At 38.3% G+C, this 23,332-nt stretch overlaps 1 protein-coding gene across 4 annotated transcripts in view; it reads left to right on the top strand.

Annotated features, from left to right (window-relative positions):
• The window catches only part of GTDC1 (glycosyltransferase like domain containing 1), a 348,217-nt gene that overhangs the window by 159,074 nt on the left and 165,811 nt on the right, over window positions 1-23,332 (top strand). For all 4 annotated transcript variants that reach the window (XM_084891913.1, XM_084891914.1, XM_084891915.1 and 1 more), the window contains 2 exons: window positions 7,144-7,311; window positions 11,160-11,333. In XM_084891913.1, coding sequence (XP_084748039.1) covers window positions 7,144-7,311; window positions 11,160-11,333 — 342 coding nt within the window. The remainder of the gene's footprint in view (window positions 1-7,143; window positions 7,312-11,159; window positions 11,334-23,332) is intronic.

Genomic DNA, 23,332 nt, shown 5'->3' with positions numbered 1-23,332 from the left:
GTTGGAGGTGATAAAGTGAAGGAAAAGCTAGTACTCCATTCTTCTCTTCATGTGTAGGTTATCAGCAAACCTGATGCTGCTGTCCGCAAACCCAGCTAGGCCACTGCTCCCCACCTCCAGGCTGTCAGCTTAGCCCAAGCCACCCTCCTTTCTCCTCTCCTTCTTGTTCTTCCTTCTTCCAAACTGACTCCTCACGGTCTGTTTTCCACTGATAGTAAGTAAAATTTTCTGATATTAAAAAATGTCTTATGAAATACATAAACAAATGTAATATAAGAGATTATGCAATAAAAAATGTAAAGCTTTATGTATCCTAATATATAAGAACCCAGGGCCTATAACATCCAAAATGACTGAAAGCTCAACCAAACATCTGGCTGGGTGCAGCAGGCTTTGGTGGGTGGGGACTGGCAAGCGGGCTGAACTGCTGACCTCTTGGGGAGAGAGGAGAGACGCGGGTCTGATCAGCAGCTACCATGGCTGCTGGTGAGGTCCGGATAGAGAGAAATGCAGGGTATGATCTGCAGCCTTGAGGATCAGACCCTGCTTCTCTCTATCTCTGGGCCTCCCCAGCAGCTGATCCTCTCTCTCTCTCTCTCTCTCTCTCTCTCTCTCTCTCTCTCTCTCTCTCTCTCTTTCTCTCTCTCTCTCAGAGATAAGCATTTCAACCCACTTGCCAGCAGCCTGGTGTGGCTGTTGATCAGCCCTGTCTCTCTCATCAGGCCTGGAGATAAGCCTGGAGACACTGACTGGCATAGAAATCAACCAATCAGAACCAAATCTGGGTGAAGTGCAGAGTCAATAGCTGCCCAGGAGGCAGAGCTTTTGACAATGACTGGCTTAGAAACTGACCAATCAGAACCAAATCTGGATGAAGTGCAAGGAGCCAATGGCTTCCTAAGAGGTGACACTAACTGGCATAGAAACCAACCAATCAGAATCTAATCTGAGTGAACTATGAAGGCAGAACCTAAGGTGGGGGCTGCGGAGGGGTTGTATGGGCAACAAATGTTTGGTGTAACTGTAAGGTGTAAGAAAGTAGTTCAATTTTTTAATGACTGGTTGGCAGTATAGTGCATATGGCTGGGTATGAGTCCAGAGATAGGGATTATGTGTTTTTGTTTGCCAAGAGCATCTGTTTCTGATGAAAAAGGCTCCCTCCCCCCTCCCATTTAAGCAATCCTATCTTACATAATATATACTAATAAAAGAGTAATATGCTAATTAGACTGGGTCAACTGGCCATCTTCAAGATGACCGACTTCCTTCTGAACAAAGCCATGGCGGTAGGGGCCGAGGCAGAGGCAGTTAGGGGCTATCAGGCCGGCAGGCAGGGGAGGGCAGTTGAGGACAAGATCAGGCCAGCAGGGGTAGGGGCAATCAGACTGGCAGGGGAGGGCAGTTGGTGGCGAGATCAGGCCAGCAGGGGAGGACAGTCAGGTGTGATCAGGCAGGCAGAGAGAGGTTAGGGGTGATCAGGCAGGAAGGTAGAGAGGTTAGGGGTGATCAGGCAGGCAGGTAGATGGGTTAGAGGCGATCAGGCAGGCAGGCAGGTAGGTGGTTAGGAGCCAGCAGTCCCAGATTGTGAGAGAGATGTCCGACTGCTGGACATCCCCCAATAGGTCCCGGATTGGAGAAGGTGCAAGCTGGGCTTAGGGGGACCCCTCTCCCTCACCCTGTGCATGAACTGGGACACTAGCATAAAGATAAAAATCATGCCCTAGTTATGGGTATTATGCACATCACATTATTAAATATATTAAATCATATTTAAGAATAATTTTTAAAATAGTAGAACAACATATTGTGTTAAGTGTTACTAGCAAAAAAATCCCTATCTAACAATGTGTGTGTGTGTGTGTGTGTGTGTGTGTGTGTGTGTATATATATATATATATATATATATATAATTAGAAAGTAAAAGAAATAAGAGTAAATGCACTCAAGATACATATATACTTTTGTATTTTCCCAGCTTAAAATCCTTCAGTTTGTACCATTGCTGTTAACATAAAATCCATAGTTATGTTCATGTCTTCCAGAGGTCCACTGATTTCCTCATGCTCTTCTCTGGCCATTTTCTCATTGAATGAATTGCTCCAGCCTCCTCGGTCTTTATTTAGTTCCTCAACCTGTCAATTTTCATCTCGCCTTAGCTACTTTGTTTCCTATTTTGTGTCCATCATTTAGTCTAGTATCTTGCAAGTGATGATGCTCAACACAGAATTGGCTAAATGATTGCTGGAATGCAAATAGTACCTATCTCTTTGGAGTGGTTGTGGGTGATATTTCTTTAATTTATATCTTTTGTACTTAAAACATTTCTGCAATGAATATGTGTTTTCTAATTCTCAGGAGAAAAAGGAAATAGTGTCATTCCAGAATTGGAGAGCCTGGCCAAAAGGAACTTACTAGAATCCAGTCAAGGATCTGCACCAGCAAATCAACTGAGGAAAAACATGGCATTCAGGTGCCATGGGTGGAGTGTTAGGTTAAGTCAAGCTGGTCCATCCAGAGCTGCGCTTTCCTACACAGTAGGCATCACTGTATGGCTATTTAGTTTATACTTAAGTTAATTAAACCGAATTAAATTTAAAGTTTAGTTCCTCGGTTGCACTCGCTACATTTCAAGTGCTGGATAGCCATATGTAGCTAGTCGCTACTATATTAGACAGTACCGATATAGAACATTTCCATCATAGTAGAAAATGCTACATCACAGCAAGTACAGGGTCTACAGTCCGGGAGAGTAGATATCAAGGGACAGGAATCAGAAAAGAACAAAGACTTTGGGAATGAGGCTGAGCAACGTGAAGCCACACAGCGGAAAGAACAGACTCTGTTGGCCAGGGCCTATGAAGACCTACAATGAATCATTCCATACGAGTGACCACCCAAACTGGTATCTGTGTCAACCGGGTCCTATGTCCTGATTTGTTGTAAGTGGTTGGGGGTGAGTGGGCAGGGCAGCTGTTGAAAAGATTTCCTGGGGGCAGGAATGAGAAATGAGGGAGTATGGCTAGACTGTATGTAGTGGTGGTTGAATACTGAATGCCTGTCTTGTTTCTCCTTTCGTTGTTTTTCCATTTTCTTTAAGATATTAAAGTATGCATCCTGATACTGGTGGCCACACTCCTACATTGCTTAAGTGTATCTCAGCATCTCTTTTTTACGTATTAAGGCAGCAGGGTGAAAGGCAAGCAACCGGTTTATTCAAACTGAGCAATAAAAGGATAAAACCTCCAATGTTGGATTTCACTGTGTTGAATGATTTTTCTATTTCTCGAGCAAATATGACTCAGATTGCAGATATAATGGGCACTGAGAACAATCAGACCATGTGCACGGACACAATTCCAAATACATAGAAAGGTGCTAATGTGCCGGCAGCCTGAGCCATTTGGGTTAGAGGATCCTAAGAGCAGCTTACTTAGGCTTTTCGTGAGATGGTAACTTAATGATGTAGCCGCTAATTTGAATTTAACAGACATTTTAAATATAGGTTTCTCTTACAGAGACAAAAGTTGCAATTTAAAGCTCTTTGGTGGTCTAAAAACAGCTTAATTCTGTAGTCGCGTGGTAATAAGTACTAATCCAGCTTATGCAGTGATTGTAGTATGTCATGTTTGTGAAAGATTGCCCAACTGCTTTCTCTGGGTTTTATGTTAATTTAAAAATATTAAACATAAAACCTTATAACATCTTCACGCTGAGATAAACTGTTCAATTTAACTTGTGCTCAAGCAGCAGCTGTCAGGAATTATCTTGTTCCTACTGGTGTTTGCTATCACCTTGTGCCCTTTCCTGCCAGACACGCAGTGTGGGATGCTAAAGCTCACCTTGCTGGGATTTATTGCTTAAATAATACCTGAGGCAAGAGGAACACGGGGAGCCGGGGGATTAGCTGCTGATGGAGGGATGTCACTCATTGAATGATTGTCAACTTTTTTTTTTTTTAATTGATGGGAGGAAGCAAAGTGAAAACTGCCTATAAGTCACACCTGCCTTCGTTCCTTTTGAGGGCATTTCATGGCTTATTTTGGGGGAGTCACCGAGCTGAATATTTGAGAAGTTGCTTATTGTCCAATTGAACTGCCCTTTCCCAAGTGAAAAAGCAGAGACCTGTTTTACTAATGCTAGAGCTAATTTCTACACTTTAGGAGCATGAGGGCTATCTCAAGACCAGCAATAAAAATATAATGAATTTCCTGTTTATGATTGAAGAAACTACAGGAAGTTGGTGTGGTTAATATTTTGAAAATCTGAATGTATTGCATTGTTTGATTTGGGAGTATGACTTGGAAGGCTCAACTTTAGATTTGGATTCCTTCATTTCGGATCAGCTGGGAGGATGAGAAGAGGAGGGGTGTAGTAGGAATAGGACTCACCTTGGTTAAACATTTTCTACAGATTTCTCAGGTCCACCCTGAGGATAATTCTCACGTAGGAAATAAACAATTGGATCATGACTAAAAGTACATATATAATGGATTTATTGCTTATAGTATGTAGCATAGTTTACTCTTCTACTTAAGGCCATTTTGTGCATATTGCCCAAAATCATAGTTTTATAATGTATAACTTAAAATTTTTTTTGCAAGACTAGATCATTGAATTACAATATGCCAGTCACTTAATTGTTAATATTTGCACATTTTTATTTCTCTATGTAAATATATACATATGAATATTTATTATTTGTAGCCTTTTGACTGAACAATTTAAGAATTAGTTGCAGACATCATGTAACGTCACACATAAACAATTCAACAATCATCCTAAAAAGAAAGATAATTTCCTATATAAACCCAATAAAATTATTAAATTTAAGAAATTCAAGATTAATGAAAATTTATAATCTTATATTCAGCCCATATTCAGAGTCTCCCTGTTGTCCGTATAATTTCCTTTATAACTGCTTTTTCCCTACCCAGTATCATAGTGGCATTTTGCTTTGGAGTCTCTTTACTTTCCTTTTATCTATATATATTTTTTCTTTAATGACATTGACCTTCTTGGAGATCTAGCCCAGTTATTTTGCAAGATATGTGTCTGTTTTCTCATGACCAAATTCAGATCAGGCATTTTTAGCAGATTTGTATCTTTCTCATTGGTGATTTGAATCTTTGTCAGTATACTGTATTAGAAAATACACGATATCAATTTGTCCCATCATTGGTCATATTTAGTTTGATTACTTGGATAAATTCATGTCTACCAAATTTCTCCATTTTTAAGGTACTGTTTTTTCTTTGAAAAATCTTAAACTTTAGGTCTTAATGATTAAGAATGGGTGTGTATGTTGGGGCTGGGAGCGGGGATACGGGGAAAGGGGGAGAATTTTCCAATAAGTAGACCCACAAATGGCCATCCAGTTTCTTGTAAGGAAAATATTAATTGAGATTAATGTTGTTGTTGTTTTGTTCTCTCTACTAAGGATAAGATTTGTAGATAAGCAAATACCTTCATATTTCAGAATTTTCAATTTAAGTTCCTGGAAGACTTGTACACGGTGGTGGTGGGAATATTTTTGGTGAAAATAAGGCATTTTCTGGCAATAGTTTTTCTCTTTGCTATAGTTAGGTACACAGAGACAATTTAAACCAATAGTGCATCTTCTTCGTAAGATTTTTAATTTTTTTACTTTAGAGCAACAAACCATGACATTAATATAGCAGTGTGGGTGTAAATCTGAGATCACTGCTTTTTGATCAGATGTGCCTTTTGTAGCCCATGAAGAAGGCACTTGAATTCCTACTTATGATACATGCACTTACTATGTAATCACTCTTCTTATGTGAAAGGCTAGTGCTGCAGATCATATAAACACCTGAAATTAGCCATTTGGCTTGTCAACCAGGGAGGATTTATAGGAGTTGTAATCATGGTAATAACAAGGATGATATTTTGTATTTATTAAGTACAGAAAAATGCATTTGCAATGTAACTCGTCCATGACCAATTCATGTCCCTGGCGTGATGGAAAGCACATGGGGCTGAGAGGACCGGGAGCCCCTTCTTTGCCACTATCCACCAGTGTGACTCCAGGAACACTCACAGCCTTCCCGAACCTCAATTTTTAGATGGGGAATTAAAGCTGTAAGGGTCAAACGGTGCTGCATTATGTTATAAAGGTGGTATTCCATCAAAACTGTGCCATCTAAATGTACTTGGCTGCCCAGGGACTGTAATTTGCACCTCTGGTGTCCATGCGGGGTAGACACCTCCTTAGTGAGACATTCCCAGACAGTTACCTCTCCTTCCTTCTGTTACTTCAGTACTCTGAAAATGACACTGTTACGGACAGTATTCATTGCAGAATCAGCCTGTCCATCTTTTCTGATCTTCCTGGCTAGACCCTGGCATTAGTAAATGTTTGGGGAAGAAGTGAGTTGATAGACACGTTCCCTTATAAACATGGTAGGTATGCTTTCAGTTCCCCTCACCCCTTCCCCAAAGAAAGGGAATCAGTCAGCCTTTCTTCATTTAAAAAATATTTATGTTCTATATAAGGGGTTTAACAAATTGTATATCTGGTGCCGCTAGCAGTCCAGTAGCAGAGAAAAAATATTAGAATCCCCCCATCAGAAATATTGCAGAATAGTTAAAAAAAAAAAAGGTGGGGGAGGCATGGTGAGAAAACATACCAAGAAGAAAAGACTATACTAGATAAGTCTATTGCATAAATCAAAGGGTTTCTGTCATAACATGAGCATGTGCCATTCCTGCTTGTATATTGAATTTCAGTAGTTGGTTGCATAAAGAAGTAAAGTGTAATGAAACTGGCAAGCCAAGTATTCCCCAGTCAGCCTTATCTTTGTTCCATTTGTCCTTCAGATAGAGCTTTTTTGCCTTTTTCAATAAAATCCATCCAGCTTCTTCTTTTTTTATTTATTTTTTCATCCCTCAGTAACTGAGCTGAGAAGACCAATGATATTTGGAGCTTTTATAGTTTTTAGCAGCTCCTTTTTTCAGAGATCAAGACTTGGAATGCCGCTACATGGTATTAATTCTTAACTATTGATGCGTCCCTGTAGGGCACGTGTTCTCTGGGGGTAGGATGTGGGGAGGGGAAAGAAGGGCAAAGGATGACCCCCGTCAAGCTTGCTCTGGACAGTGAACCCTCATTTCCTTATTTCCTAGGACCCTCTTTGCAAGCTCAGTGCTTAACCTGACCGAACTGGCTGCCCTTCGGCCTGACCTTGGGAAACTGAGAAAGATTCTCTACTTCCACGAGAACCAACTGGTGTATCCCGTCAAGAAATGTCAGGAGAGGGATTTCCAGTATGGATACAACCAGATTCTATCATGGTAGGTCTCGGCTGTATCATGATATTTCATCCTTTGCTACTTTTATCTTTGTAGATGGTTAACTTTTAAATCTGGAGACCTATTGTACCCTTATTTTAAAACACCTTATGATAGGTACAAGTGTTTATTTAAGCATACCTTCCATAGTAGTGATTACTTGTGCCTCTGCAATATATGTCTAGGATCACAGCTAATCCTTTTATACATACACACACACACACACACACACACACACACACACACACACACATATATATATGTGTGTGTGTGTGTGTGTGTGTGTGTATGTATATAAAATCTAATTATATGTTGAACTAATTATCTATTTTCTACAACATTCACAATGGAGTCAGAGGGCTCACGGGGACCTTCTTCACCCTTGATTCTCTCATCTGCTGTTTAAGACATGCTTTCAGGAAAGGGCAGTCAGTCTGCTCTTTTGCCAATCACTTTCAATGAATTCAGCAAAAACCAAAATAGAAATTTTCAGAGGAGTAAACAAAAAATAAGACATAATGGAGCAAGGAGTTTTTGTTCATATATATATATATATATATATATATATATATATATATATTTTTGTAAGAGAAAACTCTGGAAAATGAATCTTTAGGTAGTTGTTGGTATTTTTCGCCCCCTCATTGAGTCTTCTGAACTTGCACTGCCTTAAAATACCATGACATTTCAAAGGTGATGGTCCTTCTCTCTTGTTACTTCAACAAAGTGTATCTCCTGAAGCTTATTTAATGAAAGAAGTTAATAACAACCCTGAAACGGCTTGGCTGTTGCATCCTGTCCACATAACTGCCACAATCGAATCTAGTAAGTTTGGCCGTGGATGGCTAATTTTTACTCACCTTTTTATATACCATTATTAGCAGTTGGGATTGATGATGTGTTTAAAGAGACTCTCAACTCTTGCAGGTATAGTCCGTACTTTACTTGACATAGAAAAGCAGCTCTATGGCTGCTTCTGCGTTTTGAGCATTTTGCAAATGCTTTTCTGCAATCATTTTTACAAGCTGCTTCAATTGTGAAGTAGCAGTGCTATCAAAAAAGAGTGGAACTGCTTCCCATCAAATGTCTCATAAAAAAGCAACCATTTTAAAATTTCATAATAAAATTAAAATACTTTCTTTTATATTGAAACAGAGAAGGGAAATATGTTTTAAAAACAAAAATAAAATCATTTTGTGCTTTATCAATATGGAAAACATTTGTAATATTCTTTTGATTCCTTGAATTAGCATCATTCTTTTCCTCAGATAGTGTGAGTTTATTACCCTTGAGAAATAACTGGGGGGAAAAATTAAGCCTATTTTTCCCTTTATGGGTGGCTTTAAAGTTAATGGAAGTTACACTCACTCATATCAGGAAGGAAATGCATGAAATAGAGTATTTCTGTAAACTATCTTGGATCTTTAATTTAGCATAGACTGGGTTTTAAGATTGTAAGTAGTTGGGTTGTATGCGGATATTTGAAAAAAAAATTAACTTACTGCCCCTCCTCATCTCTCTCTTTCATAAAAGATTGTTTTTGCTTGTAGCAATGAGACTATAAGAGCTCCTACATGATTTTTCAGCATTGCTCTTCTCAAGAGGGTAAACTGTTAGACATGCTTGGAGAGAAAGAAGTGGACTTGATCATTGGTTGGCTTGTTCATAAGAAAAAAAAAGGCTCACAGTTGTCCAGAGGAAAAATAAGAGTGTCAAGAAGCAGTCCTGTTCAGATTCTCTTTGAAACGTATGACTCCCGCTTCCTCAAATGTTTCTCTAGTTTTCTTGCTGACTTCTGCTTTTGTTGGCACTGGGAGATTTCTTTCCTGGCCATGTGGCAGTAAAGGACTTTAGAGATGACTGACATAAGCACTCACCTTAAATAGAGGTTTCACTAACCCTCTGACTTATGAACATATGTCGCAACTATATATTATGACCTGTGGGTCGCTATTACAATATGTGACATATGGTGAAAACAGACTAGCTGTAAAACATCCTTCAACTTTTGCTATATTATTATATTGGCTGCCTTATTGCTTGGTGTTGTGTCAGCACTTCTTGACATTCTTTTGTATTATCCATGTTGTAATCACCCCTATCCCCAAATTGGCACTAGGTCACAACTAAAAAAAATAAATACATAAATAACTTGTATGGAGAAAGCAGTTTTGTGAGGCAGGCATAGGGGTGACAGGTCAACATTCTTTTTGTTGGTTTTTTATTCCACTCTGTACTAATAGCTGTCTCTGTAAGTATGAATTAAACTAAGCTGAGGCTGTGCTATGGTATGTATTTCTCTTCTACAAGCTCTGCTTATTCATCTGTGTTTTACAGTCTATAGACTTGCATGTCTTCTTTCAGGTTTTTTTTTTAATCTATCATTTTAAAGGGGAAGTAAAACTTTTTTCTATTGGATCCTATATCAAAGCATTTGTATTCATCTTATTGAGACCCAGTAACACCGAAACACTGTTTCATTGCCTAAAACAGTGATTATCAACCTTTCTCAACTCATGGCACACATAAACTAATTACTAAAATTCTGCAGCACACCCAAAAAGTATACTTTATGTCGATCTGATTTAAAAATAGGTATAATTTTGATTTGTTCACACTGGATAACTATTGTTGTGTTGGCTGCTATCATTTTTTTTTTCCTTCTAAATAAGGGAAAAGAGGTCAGTGTCCCTAATTAAATAGTCAGATATTGCATGTTTTAAAAATTCTTGTGGTACTCCAAGTGAAAATCACTGGCTTAAAGCAAAGAAGGCCATTTAAAAAAAATCAAAACAATGATCTCTTAAATCAGTATTCTGATGCATAAAGGGAACATAGCACATATTTATATCACAGACAGGGTGGGGCAAAAGTGGGTTCACAGTTGTTCATATGGAAAATAATACAATAACACAACAATATAAGCTCTGTGTTTTGGGTACTCACAATTGTAAACATACTTTACCCTCACCCTGTATTTATGTTTTATCCTGCCCTCACCCATGGTTATCATTTATGTTCATTGGTTTCTAAGAATATGTTATAGAACATTCTGAAAATTGCCCATGTTTTTATGACATACAGACTTTGTTTTCACGTTGCTTTATAACTATATATTTCAGCTTTATTTTTGTTTTGCTTTTTAAAATATTATGGGAGGAGCACAGTTTGTATCTAAAGCAGTAGCCAATATTGAATTTCTTTTGTTTAATTCTGAAAGTCCATGGTATTGTGATTCTTTATAATGAGTTCCTTTATGTCATAATTCCTACCAATTTCTTTTACCACTCTGACTATTTCAAATATCTTGGTGAAATTATTTGTAGAGACCCTACATAATCCCTCCTGTATAGCCCAGAGCTTTAAAAAGTTTACTGAAGCAAGCATTAAAACAAGAAAGAGACTTCAACCACATACCTTGAAGGTATGCTCGAGTATGAACTAGCTTTATCTCAATTAGTCCCCTTGAAGGTAGTGAAAAATATGGCAAACATTCTGTTCTCAATAGCATGGTATAAAACAACATCACTGACACACAAACCAACATGGGTGGGTTGGGTCACAAAGCAAAAGATCCTGCTATTGATAGCATAGAAAGCTCCTGAGCTTGTGGAAGAATGTAATTGGCTTTGAAGCCTCACAGGAGAGCATTAAATCATTTAATTCCTCGTCTGCCTTTCATCCCTGACACCAACGATCTAACTGCCCATGATATAATATAATAAAATGAACTTATCTATTAGAGGCATTTTGATAAGTGCTTACGGAAGTGCAGAGTATTTTTTGCAAACCCAAGGCGCAGTATAAACTCTGTTGGGCTCATCATTTGTATTCATCCTTTCCCTTTGCAGCCTGGTGGCTGATGTGGTGGTATTCAACTCATTTTTTAATATGGAGTCATTTCTCACTTCTATTGGGAGATTTATGAAGCTGATTCCTGACCACAGACCCAAGGATCTGGAAAGCATCATCAGACCCAAGTGCCAAGTTATTTACTTTCCCATCAGGTTTCCTGATGTGAGCAGGTCAGTATGTTTGACTCTGTTTGTCAAATTATTCCCCAACTGTGTAGGAATTGGTGTTCTTCTTGCCAATTTTACCTTCTCAGCATAAGCATGGCTAATTAGAGAATCGAGTTCCATTTCACCATGCTGTGACTTGCAAAGATTTTAAATAATCATTTGTCCAACCTATCACTGAATGGTTACTTCTGATATTGAGATCTCCCTTTCTTTTCTCTTGTTTATTTGTCTGCTAAAACAAGCTATTTTGACTTTTACCACTTACTGTTTTGGTTTCTCCCTTGTTGTTTTGTTAAAGAATTCATTGTCAAGCCTATTTCTCAACTTCTGCATTCAGCCTATATCCACTGATGTATATGTGTAATAATAGTGGTTCTGAGTAAATCAATGCTACGTTTTGCAGCTTGGGTTACTTTAATTTTCCATGTTATTTTCTTAACATTTCCCCCTTCTCCCATTTTTTATTACTTATATTATCTTAATAAAGAGGTGGGTATTCTAGGTTGGGTCACAAAAGTCCTTAATTGCCATTTCTCTTTCTCAGTTACTAAGGACATTTTTTATTACCCTGGTTGCTAGGCCCACCCTGAATTAGCAACGGATGATGTGGCTCAAAGGGAACATTTTAGAATTCCTTTTCACTTTTGATTAAACCTAGCAAAATTGTTTTTACTACCACCAGAAGTATTTCTCCCTTGTGAATAGTAAGTTTGCTTCAGTGGGACTCACACTAGCTGGGGATGCTGCTGTTTTGTAACTGACTGTGTCCTTAAAAAGAGTTCAGGGACAGCTGTCTCTTCCCCATCCTTGAAATGAAGGCAGGAAATGATTTAATGTCCATACGTGCTATGCAGGAAGTCTGCAGTATTCTCTGTGTTTTTGAACTTACTGAATTTGTCCAGATTTTGCTGTGGAGACAGTTGTCCTCATCCACACCCCCACTACTGGTTTATTTGAGTTTGTTTTATTAGTAAATATTTCATTGAAGAAAAATCTGCCTAATGCCAAGTCAAATGAGTGAGTCATACAATTTCAGTTAGAGCACCTTGCCCAAACCTTGCTTTACAGAGGTCAGAGAGCAGGCCCAGGGGGCAGAGATTGTCTTGAACTCACACAAGAGTCATTTGTCAAAAATATTTAATAGTTTATTTACAGTTTTGAATAATAGCAAGCTAAGTGAAACTAAGATAACCATCGGTTTCCAGATATAAATATATATGTATGTATAATATATATTTGTATAAATACAATTTTTATGTCTGATGAGAGAGTTTCAACTTTTGAAAAATATAGTTGTTATATATTAGATCCATGATTATTGCAAACACAGCTTATACTTTAGATCATATTTTTAAAATATAAACCTTATTTTTGACATGTTTTTTATATTTTTTATATAATATAAAGTCAAAATGTACATCTTTAGGTAAATAGGTGGTTATAGCACATCTTAATTATTACTGCTATAGAATTCCAAATAAATACTGTTTTAAATTCATTTGCATATGATATATTCCTCCATCATTGTGTGTTTAATACACCTGTGGCAATTGAATAGTTTATTAATTTGGACAGTATTACCATAAATACATCTAGCTAAATGGAAGAAGGTTAAGAAATATTGTGGCCAAGATAACATTCATAAGCGAGGTCTTAGCCCAGAGTGTTATTTGAGTTATTTTCAAATGGTAATTTGCTTTATCCAACCCAAACTCATATAGTGTAAGTAAGTGATTATTTGCATGAATGACAATCATTCTAATGCCTCCAGTCTTAAAAGAGTATTATTTTGTTGAGATGTTGAAAAATACTTAGTAATTCCAAAGGCAAAGTAGCCAATGTGATTTTAAAATACAAACACAGTTTTTGAATGCTTATATCTTTCTCCCTTTACAAATATTATTTGGTCATGGGAAAAAATGGGTTTAAGTAAAAACAAAGAAGAGGATACAATTAAATTGTTAATACAATGAGCTATAATAATATATAATAATGGATATTAAACAGGGAAGGGAAAAAGCCATATTTTAGCAAAATCTGTGAGGCTTTATAACGCTGATAACTGTTAAAACTCAGAACATGTCTGTCACATAGGAAATCAGTAACATTTGGCTTATGGCACCTGCTACACATGTCTTCCTCACCCTCCACTGCTTTAGTATCAAAGTCCAGGACATAGTATAAAGAAAGAATGTTCACTTGAAAATATTTCATTTTATGAATTAATTATTTTTAGATGGGAAATCTCTTTAACACAAAATACACATATGTGTATTTGAGTGTTTATCTTATTAGCTCTATGACCTGTACGTATAAGTGAAATGACCCTGAGCTTAGGTTCTTTAATGGTCATGGTTATTTTTACTTTATCACCACATAGGTATGATGTTGTGACTAAATGAATTAGTGTATGGCAAATGCCTAGCATAGTGCTGACATACAGTAGAGTCCCAATGAAAATGAACTATTCTTACTAACACCCCATCCCATTGTTTTATAACCTAGCACATTTATTGCCTCCTGAATATACAGGATAGTGTTCTTCTCTCTGTATTAGTGAACACATACAAATATAGAGGCACTAAAAAGAAAAAAAGAAAAAGAGACCAGCTGGTTGAATGTCGACCCATGGACCCAGAGATATCGGTTCAATTCCCATTCAGGGCACATCCGCGGGTTGCGGGCTTGCTGCTCAGAAAGGGGTATGCAGGAGGCAGCCAGTCGATGTTTCTTTGTCATCATTGATGCTTCTATCCCTTTCTCTCACTAAAAATCAATAAAAATGTATTTTAAAAAGAGAAAAATTATCTGCCATGTAAATAGATCAATACTTATTCTCTTTATCACTCTGACTCAGTCTTTTGATCTTCAGAGAACCTGCCGCCACTGTTTGAGCCAACTCCTCACTTTCATTCTTGTCTTACCCTAATTTCCCCCTTCTTCCCCAGCCCAATTTTCATATTCTATTGTAATACTCTTTTGCATATACTTTCAAATCTTTTGCCCCCATTTCCTTCGTATTTAATAAGGAGACGGCATCCTGCCATACTTATTAGTCTACTCTAAACCCGTGACTCCTAAATTCAGATGGAACCTTGATCTGCCTGGCAAGCATACCACATTTTCCTCTTTTAAATAACTAAAATGGCTCCTGCATTTTCCTTCCTGGGTAAGTGTCTAATAGTAAAGTCTCTAATTTCATCCTCAGATCACAACTGAGAAAATAGAAGCAGTCAGATGAGAATTCTGACCTCTGCTACCACCATGTCTCCGCGGTTGTGTGCTTCTGGGGCCTGGTCTCTGTCTTCACACCGTTCCTATGGGGGAACTGGCCTTGCTCCTGTCTGAGGCCCTTCCTCCACTCCACTCTCTGTCGGAGCCCATCCTTCTCCCAAACCTAAGGACTATTGTTCTAAAAAGTTTTTCTTCTCTCTCCTGCATCATCAGTTTTCCTTTCTTCTGGATCATTCCTATTACCATACAAAAATGTTCTTAGATTTTACATCTTTTGAAGAAATTCTCTCTTGATTCCACATCTCCCTTCCACTACTGCCTCATTTCCTTCTTTCTCTCAGGACCAAAACTTCTTGCAAGACTTGTTAATATTTGTCTCTGCTGATTTCATTCCCATTGTTTTCTTTTAAAGCGACTTCACTGAAACAGTTTTTGTCGAGGTCATCCATGACTTTCATGTCTCTGCATCCTGTGGTAACTTCTCAGTCCTCATTTTACTTAAGGTATCACAGTAATTGACATATTATGACACATCCTTCAGTTGGTTTCTAGGACTCATAGGTTGCTGCTTTTCAGACTTGTTGTTGGCTTCTTTTCATTGCCCAGCCCTTTAAATTTGGACTGGCCTTTGTCACTCTTAATACTTAAAGGGTTGGTAGAGGAAGAGCCAGGATTGAAATGAGAAAAGAAAATAAAGGGAGCAGAAGGTTAACAATGAGAGAATTATCTTGTGGAACAAAGGGAAGAGTGTTTTAAGGAGATAGTCAGTAGGGAAAGCAGAGGAATGAGATTGACTAAGTGATGACTAAAATGTATCCTTGAATTTTTCAATTCAAGTGTCAGTGGTACCCCACCCTGTATTCTGTTAGCTCACAGAAAAGTTTAATATGTTCTTTCTGGTAGCCACACAAACTTAGGATTCAAATCTGGATGACTTGAATCACACACACACACACACACATACACACACACACACACACACACACATTCTGCTCCTCCTTTTATGGATGAAGGCACTGAGGCCCAGAGAAGTTAAGTGTCTCCTGCTAATCACACAGCTAGATAAAGACAGAGCAGGAGCTAGAACCCATATCTCAAAATCTCCCTCCAGTGCTCTCACACCACTGATTGCAAATTCAATTTCCGCTCCCAATTGTCTTGTTGCTCAGCTGACAACAGATTAGCAGCATCCAATTGGGGGTGTGATAAAGGCAGGCTCATGACAGCAGTAAAAAGTGACAGCTGACTGACAGCTTGACAACAAGGGAGGAGAGAGATAAACTATTAAAAAATATGAGAAGTGAAAAAGCGTAGCAGCCGGGAGCCCTTCCGGGCAGGGCAGGCAGCTCTCACAGGGAAGGTTCCCTGCCGACATTTGTCCTCAGTGGCACAGCTTGAACATCAAAGGATGGCTGTGATTTTATTATGAGAGAGCAAATGGTAGCCTGTAAATTCCTTTTAAGAATGTAAAGAAATGGCTCAGCTGGTGTTGCTCAGTGGTTGAGCATCGACCTAAGAAGCAGGAGGTCATAGTTTGATTCCTGGTCAGACCACATGCCCAGAGTGCGGGCTCGATTCCCAATGTAGGGCATGCAGGAGGCAGCTGATCAATGTTTCTCTCAGCATTGATGTTTCTATCTCTCTCGCTTTCTCCCTTTCACTCTGGAATCAATAAAAATATATTTAAAATAAAAAGAATGTAAGGAAATATGGCAGCAAGTGTAAATGACAGTAATGGAAGGTAAACATCATGTCCTACTTTAGGGCGTACATGAGCCGTATTTACCTAATGGAAGATATTGAACATCCAGACCCTTTCTCATGCAGTTGTACCAGCTGCAAGCTTGGGTGACCAGGGAACATTTCAACAAGCTGTCATTTTAGATCTTCCTGATCTGGGTGCTGCTGGCTCTGTGCACCAGCTTCTTCATTCAGTACTGAAGGCATCCAGACTTTCCAGGTGATCGGTGGTTAACAAAGCCCATTTGCCACATTAATACCATACCTCAGCCTGTGTGAGCTGCTACAGCAGAATGTTGTAGATGGGGTGGCTAGTAAACAGCAGAAATGTATTTCTCCTAGTTCCGGAGGCTGGGAGTCCAAGACGAAGGTTCCGATAGATTTGGTTTTGGAAAAGGACGGCTTCCTCTGGTTCATAGATGACTTATCTGCTCACTGTGTTCTCACTTAAAGAGGGAGCGAGGAACCACTCTGGATTTTTTGTTTGTTTGTTTGTTTGTTTATAAGGGTTCTAATCCCATTTGTGAGGTCTCCACCTTCATGACTTACCTCCCAAAGGCTCTATCTCCCAATATGATTACCTTAGAGGTTAGGATTTCAACAAATGAATTTTGAAAGAATGCAGATATTCAGCATGTATCTTATCAGAAGATGCATATTATCTGAAAATGTGGTGGAATGAGATAACACATATATTGCAAAGGAAAACTATTGTGTTAAGTGATATAGATTAGATGGAAAATTAAGGAAATTCTGTGCATTTCAAGAAAGCATATTTCACACAGAACTGTGTGGTGCTGAGGGGTGTGTGGTGAGGAGGAAGAGGAAACAGTCCCACAGCCTCTCCTACACCATGTACCTGCTATCCAGGCAAGACCTCGCAGAGCTAGGGGATGCTGCACATCCAGGCCTTTGTACAAGTCTTACAAAAGCAGAACATCTAACCAGAACATTGCTTTCTGACAATGTCTTCTCTGGAAAGTAGAGCTCACCATAACAGCTCCCTTTACTGATTCCTATTTTAGCCCGGAGTCGTGCAAAGCATAGTATACATATTTTGCCATTTTAATCTTCCAGCAAGACTGAAAGATATTTTCATTTATCGTTGAAGAGACTCAGCAATAGAGAATGTGAGTAACTCTGTGCCTACAGTCACACAGAAGTAAAGGTAGAACTCGAAGTCAAATGCTTTTATGCTATTTTAGAGCCCACATTGTTAACAGCCTTTCTATCCTGCTGGTCCTGCAAGAGAGGGTCTGGTCTCCTGGTCCCTGGTACTTGACCCTGACCAGTGAAGGACAAGTGATTTATAAAAGAGAACTGACAGAAGCATCGAATGAAAGGGGAGCTTTAGACAGTAGACTTTTAAAGGTTGACATTTTGAAAAAAGAGGGTACCTGAAGAGGAATGAAAAATGTTAGGGGAGAATTCTAATGGTAAAATTGAAGAGGGACCTAGAGAAGCAGAATAGGAAGACTGCTTCAAAGAAACAGCTGTGAAATCAGACTACTATTTTACATAGCAGACCATTCATTTTCTATTGCTAGTTAACTCTCATTTATGTAAGCTGTCTTCTCTTACAAGTGAGTTTCTAGAATGACACCTACCTCACAGGGCAGGGCCAATCCATTATAACTACATTATCCCCACCTCCAACAAGTTAGCTCACATAAGAATGTAGAAACACGGTAAACTATCTGATTCTTGGAAAAAGATCATGTCTTTTAAAAGAATTCCATCAGGGAGGCATGAGTAGGGAGTTCCAAAATGGATATTGTCTGCTTCAAAAAAAATTCGGTTGTATAAAAGGTGATGAGAAATAAATGCTCAAGTTGTCAAAGCTCCATAGGTATATATATTTGTCACTTCTCTGCTTTCTCAGCCCCATGTATTATGAAAAAGAGTTCCATTTATTCATGATATTTACCCATAATTGATGTAAAAAAGATCAAGCGCATTATCCATGTATTTATTTTTCAATGCAGAGGTGAGTAGATGCTATATCCTTAGGAGTGGGAGTTTGGACTTCGAGCACAATGAAGCCGGTGTGCTTCTGATTGAGAAATCTGTAGTTTTTCTGGGTTTCAGTTCCACTTCAGTCCCCATGGAGAACATTAGTGTCAACCTTGCTGAGATCTTCAGGGGAGAATGTCATAGGTTTCTGTGACAATTCACTATCTATTCCTTTTCCCCACAATATGGATCATCAGAGTAAGAAGGAGTGGATTTCACCGATGGGTTTCCTCATTTCATAAATTATACATCCAAGGAATAGGGATGAGATTAAATAAACAGCTGCTTCCCTCCTTCCTTCGTTTCTGACAACAGAGGAAGGAGGGAAAACCGTGTTAGTCACTATGAGTAATCTGATTTATTGAAATGTAAAGAATTTCTCTGCACGTTTCTCTCTACCTTTTCCATGTAACTAAAATGTGAAGCCAAAACAGAGGTTTGCGGACTTTGCTTAACTACTTTTGAAACAAAAAATGGAGAATTTTAAAAACAGTGTGAAAGCTTTAAATGAAAACTCTCAGGCTGTGCAAACCAAGATGAGGAGCCTAAGGGCTTTTTGGAGAATTCTTATTAAAGAAAACACTATTTTCCATTGCAAAGCAGATGTGTCAGAAACAACAGCAGATCTGCAGTTTGAGAAATTGTGGATGGATAGGACAGAAGGCAGCCCCCGTGGCTCCCCCACCAAAATTTTTATTTTTGTTTTTTACAGTAAAGTTCTGTTTTTGGGATTGTTGCCAGAAAACACCTTAATCTTCTACCACATGTGGTCCTATTTCTCAGATATTTTGGGAATGTATTAGTGTTAGACATATTTGTAAAAGAACAGCCAATGTTTTTTGAAATTATAAAGTGGGTACTGTCTCCTTTATATTAAACTAGGCCTAAAGTGGAAGAATAAAAGTTTTGCTTCACTTTTACAAATTTAAACATACCCATATTTTCTAATAATTATTTTGGCTCTTAAAAATGAATGCAAAATTATGTTTTCTTTAAATGTCATTAAAATTTTCTTATAGGGTCACTACAAAAAGGCTTTTGATAAATCATCCTAGTGTTGAGCACCACTCATTGGGAAGAAATTGCCTTTATATATAATGCAAACCTTTCATGCTGCATTATACTGTGACCATCTTGCTGTTGCTAGCCTAATTATGAGAAGAGACTTTTGAATTCAGCATATATATATATATATATATATATATATATATATATATAAAATTTTCTTTATCTGAAGTTACATAGACCAAACTCCTGCTTATTCAAAGTTTATTTTTAATGAAATTATCATTTATATTAATAATAATTACAACAGTTAGATATCTGCTCCCTTCTACTTATGCAATAGCAACCAAACTGCCAAAAGAAGTGCTCTGAAGTCATCAGCAACAGTAAAAACTATCCCTTTATCACAGAGTGATTTATTCCTGTTCTCTTCAAGTATGGCGAACACGTGGCTTGATTTTGCATCAGACATTGGATATACTTTTTTCTGGCCCTCGCAGTTCTGTCCTAAGAAATTTGGAATGTAAGAAGCAAAGGCCACAAATCACAGGGTAGAGTAATAACTTCAAATCAGAGGACATACTCAGCAAGGGACTGCATCATCAACCCGCAGGGAGTCAGAGAGAAGGCATTCTACAAATGGCCATATGCTGTCATTTGACAAACTCAAACCACAGTTGAGGAAAGATCACCAGAGGCCCGCTTAGGCCCTTTTCCCCTCTGCAGGCTCAGGCCATCACCCAGATTCCCATAGCTCAATGAATGGCTAAAGTGTGGTTAGCCAGGCAAGAACGATCATGCTAGACACTGTGTGCATTACATGAAGGCTGTGTAACCATGTGTGTTGGAAAGATTTCAGGTACATTATTTTGATGTTTAAAGGATCAAGCTTGTTATCTTTCTAAAAATCACTTATGCTGATCATTCCACTTTGGGGAATGCAGACTAAAAGCCGGGAGGCAGCAGGGTGATGTGTGGGGATTCTCGTTTGGCTTATAGCACTGACTGCAACTGTTCAGCCCAGGGCAGGCCCTTCACCCCTCAGAGCTCCAGTTTTTCATCTGTAAAATGAAAAGTGAAACAGTACTACTCTTAGGTTGATTATGAAGATAGAGATAATTACAACAATATGCTGGCTGAGTTCAGTGCCTACAACCTAATAAGTGTTCAGTAAATGTCGGTAGTCTTAAAAATGCTCTCATCATCGTCATCATTTTAGTTATCTGTCAATAGGTTCTTTGACAAGCTCACCCATTCAGCATGACGCCAATACAATTCTGAAAACCCTGGTAATTTTATAAATACTTGAGGACCCACTAATTCAAATAAATGTAAGGACTGTCTTTTACCCTATGAGTCCATTCACCAGCCAAGTGGCTCAGGTGACAGTGTGAATGCACGAGAGGAAAGTCCCATGTGCCATGTCTGCCTGGCACCCACAACCGGAGCTCATGCCTCTTGGGGCCTGGGGTGTGGAATGGAGATGGGGGTGACAGCACAGAAGTCATTTTAGTTGTCCAGTGCTCTTTTGAACAATGCCAGAGAGTCTTTTAAAAAGTTGTCCATTAAAAAAATAAACATCTTGCCAAAGCCGGTTTGGCTCAGTGGTAGAGCGTCGGTCTGTGGACTGAAGGTCCCGGGTTCGATTCCGGTCAAGGGCCTGTACATTGGTTGCGGGCACATCCCCGGTATAGGGTGTGCAAGAGGCAGCTGGTCGATGTTTCTCTCTCATTGACATTTCTAGCTCTCTATCTCTCTCCCTTCCTCTCTGTAAAAAAATCAATAAAATATATATTTTAAAAAAAATTTTAAAAATAAAAAAAATAAAAAAATAAACATCTTGGAAAGTTCATTCAACAGTAAGCTCCTAAAACACTCTTTTACCCAGAATGATTTATTCCCTAAGAAATCCAGGTAAAAAGCTTTATTTTAAAGGAAATTCTTTAAATATATGCTTCAAAGTAATTAAGAGCAATAAAACATACTCAACAGTAATTTAATTCTGTGAGGTTTTATTCATGTCTTTGTTCTCCCAACATTTATTAAAAGCTCACTGTTTGTATGGCAGATGCATGGCATTCTGGGATATGAGGCTATATAAGACCGGTTCCTTAATTGATAGAGTTTTGCAGAAATGATAGACAATACTCTGGTGACTATACTAGTAAGAGAGAGAAAGCAGTGCTTTTTATGGCATTGAGCTGGACACTAAAGACTGACTAAACTGTAGGCATAATAATAATGGCAATCATTTATTAAGTGCCTTTTCTGGGCATTCACTTTATGTATATTATTTCTAATCTTTACCCCACTTCAGCAAGGCCAGCTTAACCTTCTGAACCTCTTTTCTGGCCTGAAATCATGCAGCATCCCCAACCTTCCGGCCCCCCTATGCTGCTTCCGTTAGTGCCATGTTATTTCCTGCTATGAGAGAGAGAGGGGGTGGCTTCAAATGAGGCCAAAGGCACATTTTGTAGAGAGAGAATAGGTACAACCAGATTTGTGACAGTAAATGATCATCGGGCCCAGAAGAGATTAATTACTTTTGACTCAGTTGGATAAAGAGGTGGGGAAATTTAGAAATGGAAATTACACTTTAGCCAATAGTCATTTGAGAGCCACTTCTAGATGAGGAAATGGGCAGTTTTAATAACTGAATTTATTGGGTTGACATTGGGTGATAAATATACAGGTTTCAGGTGTATATTTCTACATTGCATCATCATATATTATTTGAAAACGAAGACATTATTTTTGTGTGAACAACTTGGTCAAGAACCAAATTGTTTGAGATGGGAGATGTTCGAGAACCAAGGTTTGATTATAAACTCTTACGTTTATCCATGTGGTCTGTAACTCTTAATTCATTTATATCTGGAGATCAGATTTATCTCTTTGGGACACCCATCTCATTCAAACCCAATCCAAATCTGCTGTAGTCAGTATCAACTGATACCTTGAGCAGACCAAGTGATTCTGTGCAGAAATGAAGGCTCTAGTCAAAACTACCACATTTCATTTTTATAATAAAACACCAAAACTCATTTTATATTACCAAGTCCTAAAGTGTTTGTTATAATTATTTCCCACTAATTGAAGAGGGAACTTCTGTCTCAGGCTGTGAGAATGGATTTGAAAGGACATGAGCAAGAGACAGTGGGAAAGTGGAATTCACCCAGGATTAATTAGGTGATGCTTTCTGTTGGAAATAGAAGAGAAGGGGGAGAATGAACTGGAAAACAAAAAATTATAAGTTTTGAAATTATTGTACTATGAACCGAAATAGGAAAATCAGAGAAAAATGTCAACCACATTTCTATTGTAGTCAAATTTGTTTTATTTTCAGTTTTAGGCAGTTTATATTTTCTTATGAAAGAATAGACTTAGGACTTTCCAGAACTGGAAGAGAACCTAAGAAATCAAAACTTTATTCATTTACCTAGTACCAGCTGGGGAAACTCAGCAGACTGGGTTCTGCTGAGGTTTTAGAGCCTTGTCACTGAGAGGTCACAATATAGAGGCAGTGGAAAATTTCATGAGATTGTTAGGCACGTGCATCAGGGTGCTTTATTGTCTTAGTCATTAGTAGGATAGGATTAGCTGGCATTGATAAAATAGATGGGACTCACCAGGAATTGATGGCATGCAGAAATTTCTTAGGAAAGTCTGAAATATTTCATTTGCATCACAACTTGTTACTGTTTTGCTCTGACAATGCCTCGCTCTTCAGCCTGTAACTCATTTTGAGGTAAAAATGCATATGACTCAGCTAACTCTTATTTGCCTATGATATTTTGCTCTTCCAGTAAACACTGGGCTTCTCACATAAAACGTATTGTAGGAGTGAGAAATCGGAGTTTCCAGCACTGGAAACTCAGAACCTGAAAATAAATGTGATCATCTTCTTTCCTGGGATTCGGTGCCACAAATCCTGAGTAAACCCATATTATATACAACTATCAAAAATATCAAACCATTTGATGCTTCCTTTTTTTCAAGTTTTGTATGAA

The sequence above is a fragment of the Pipistrellus hanaki genome, assembly GCF_964339955.1.
Source record: "Pipistrellus hanaki genome assembly, chromosome: 8".
NCBI classification, from domain to species: Eukaryota; Metazoa; Chordata; class Mammalia; order Chiroptera; family Vespertilionidae; genus Pipistrellus; species Pipistrellus hanaki.
Note: the sequence above shows the minus strand (reverse complement) of the source record. Positions and strands in the feature narration are given on the sequence as shown.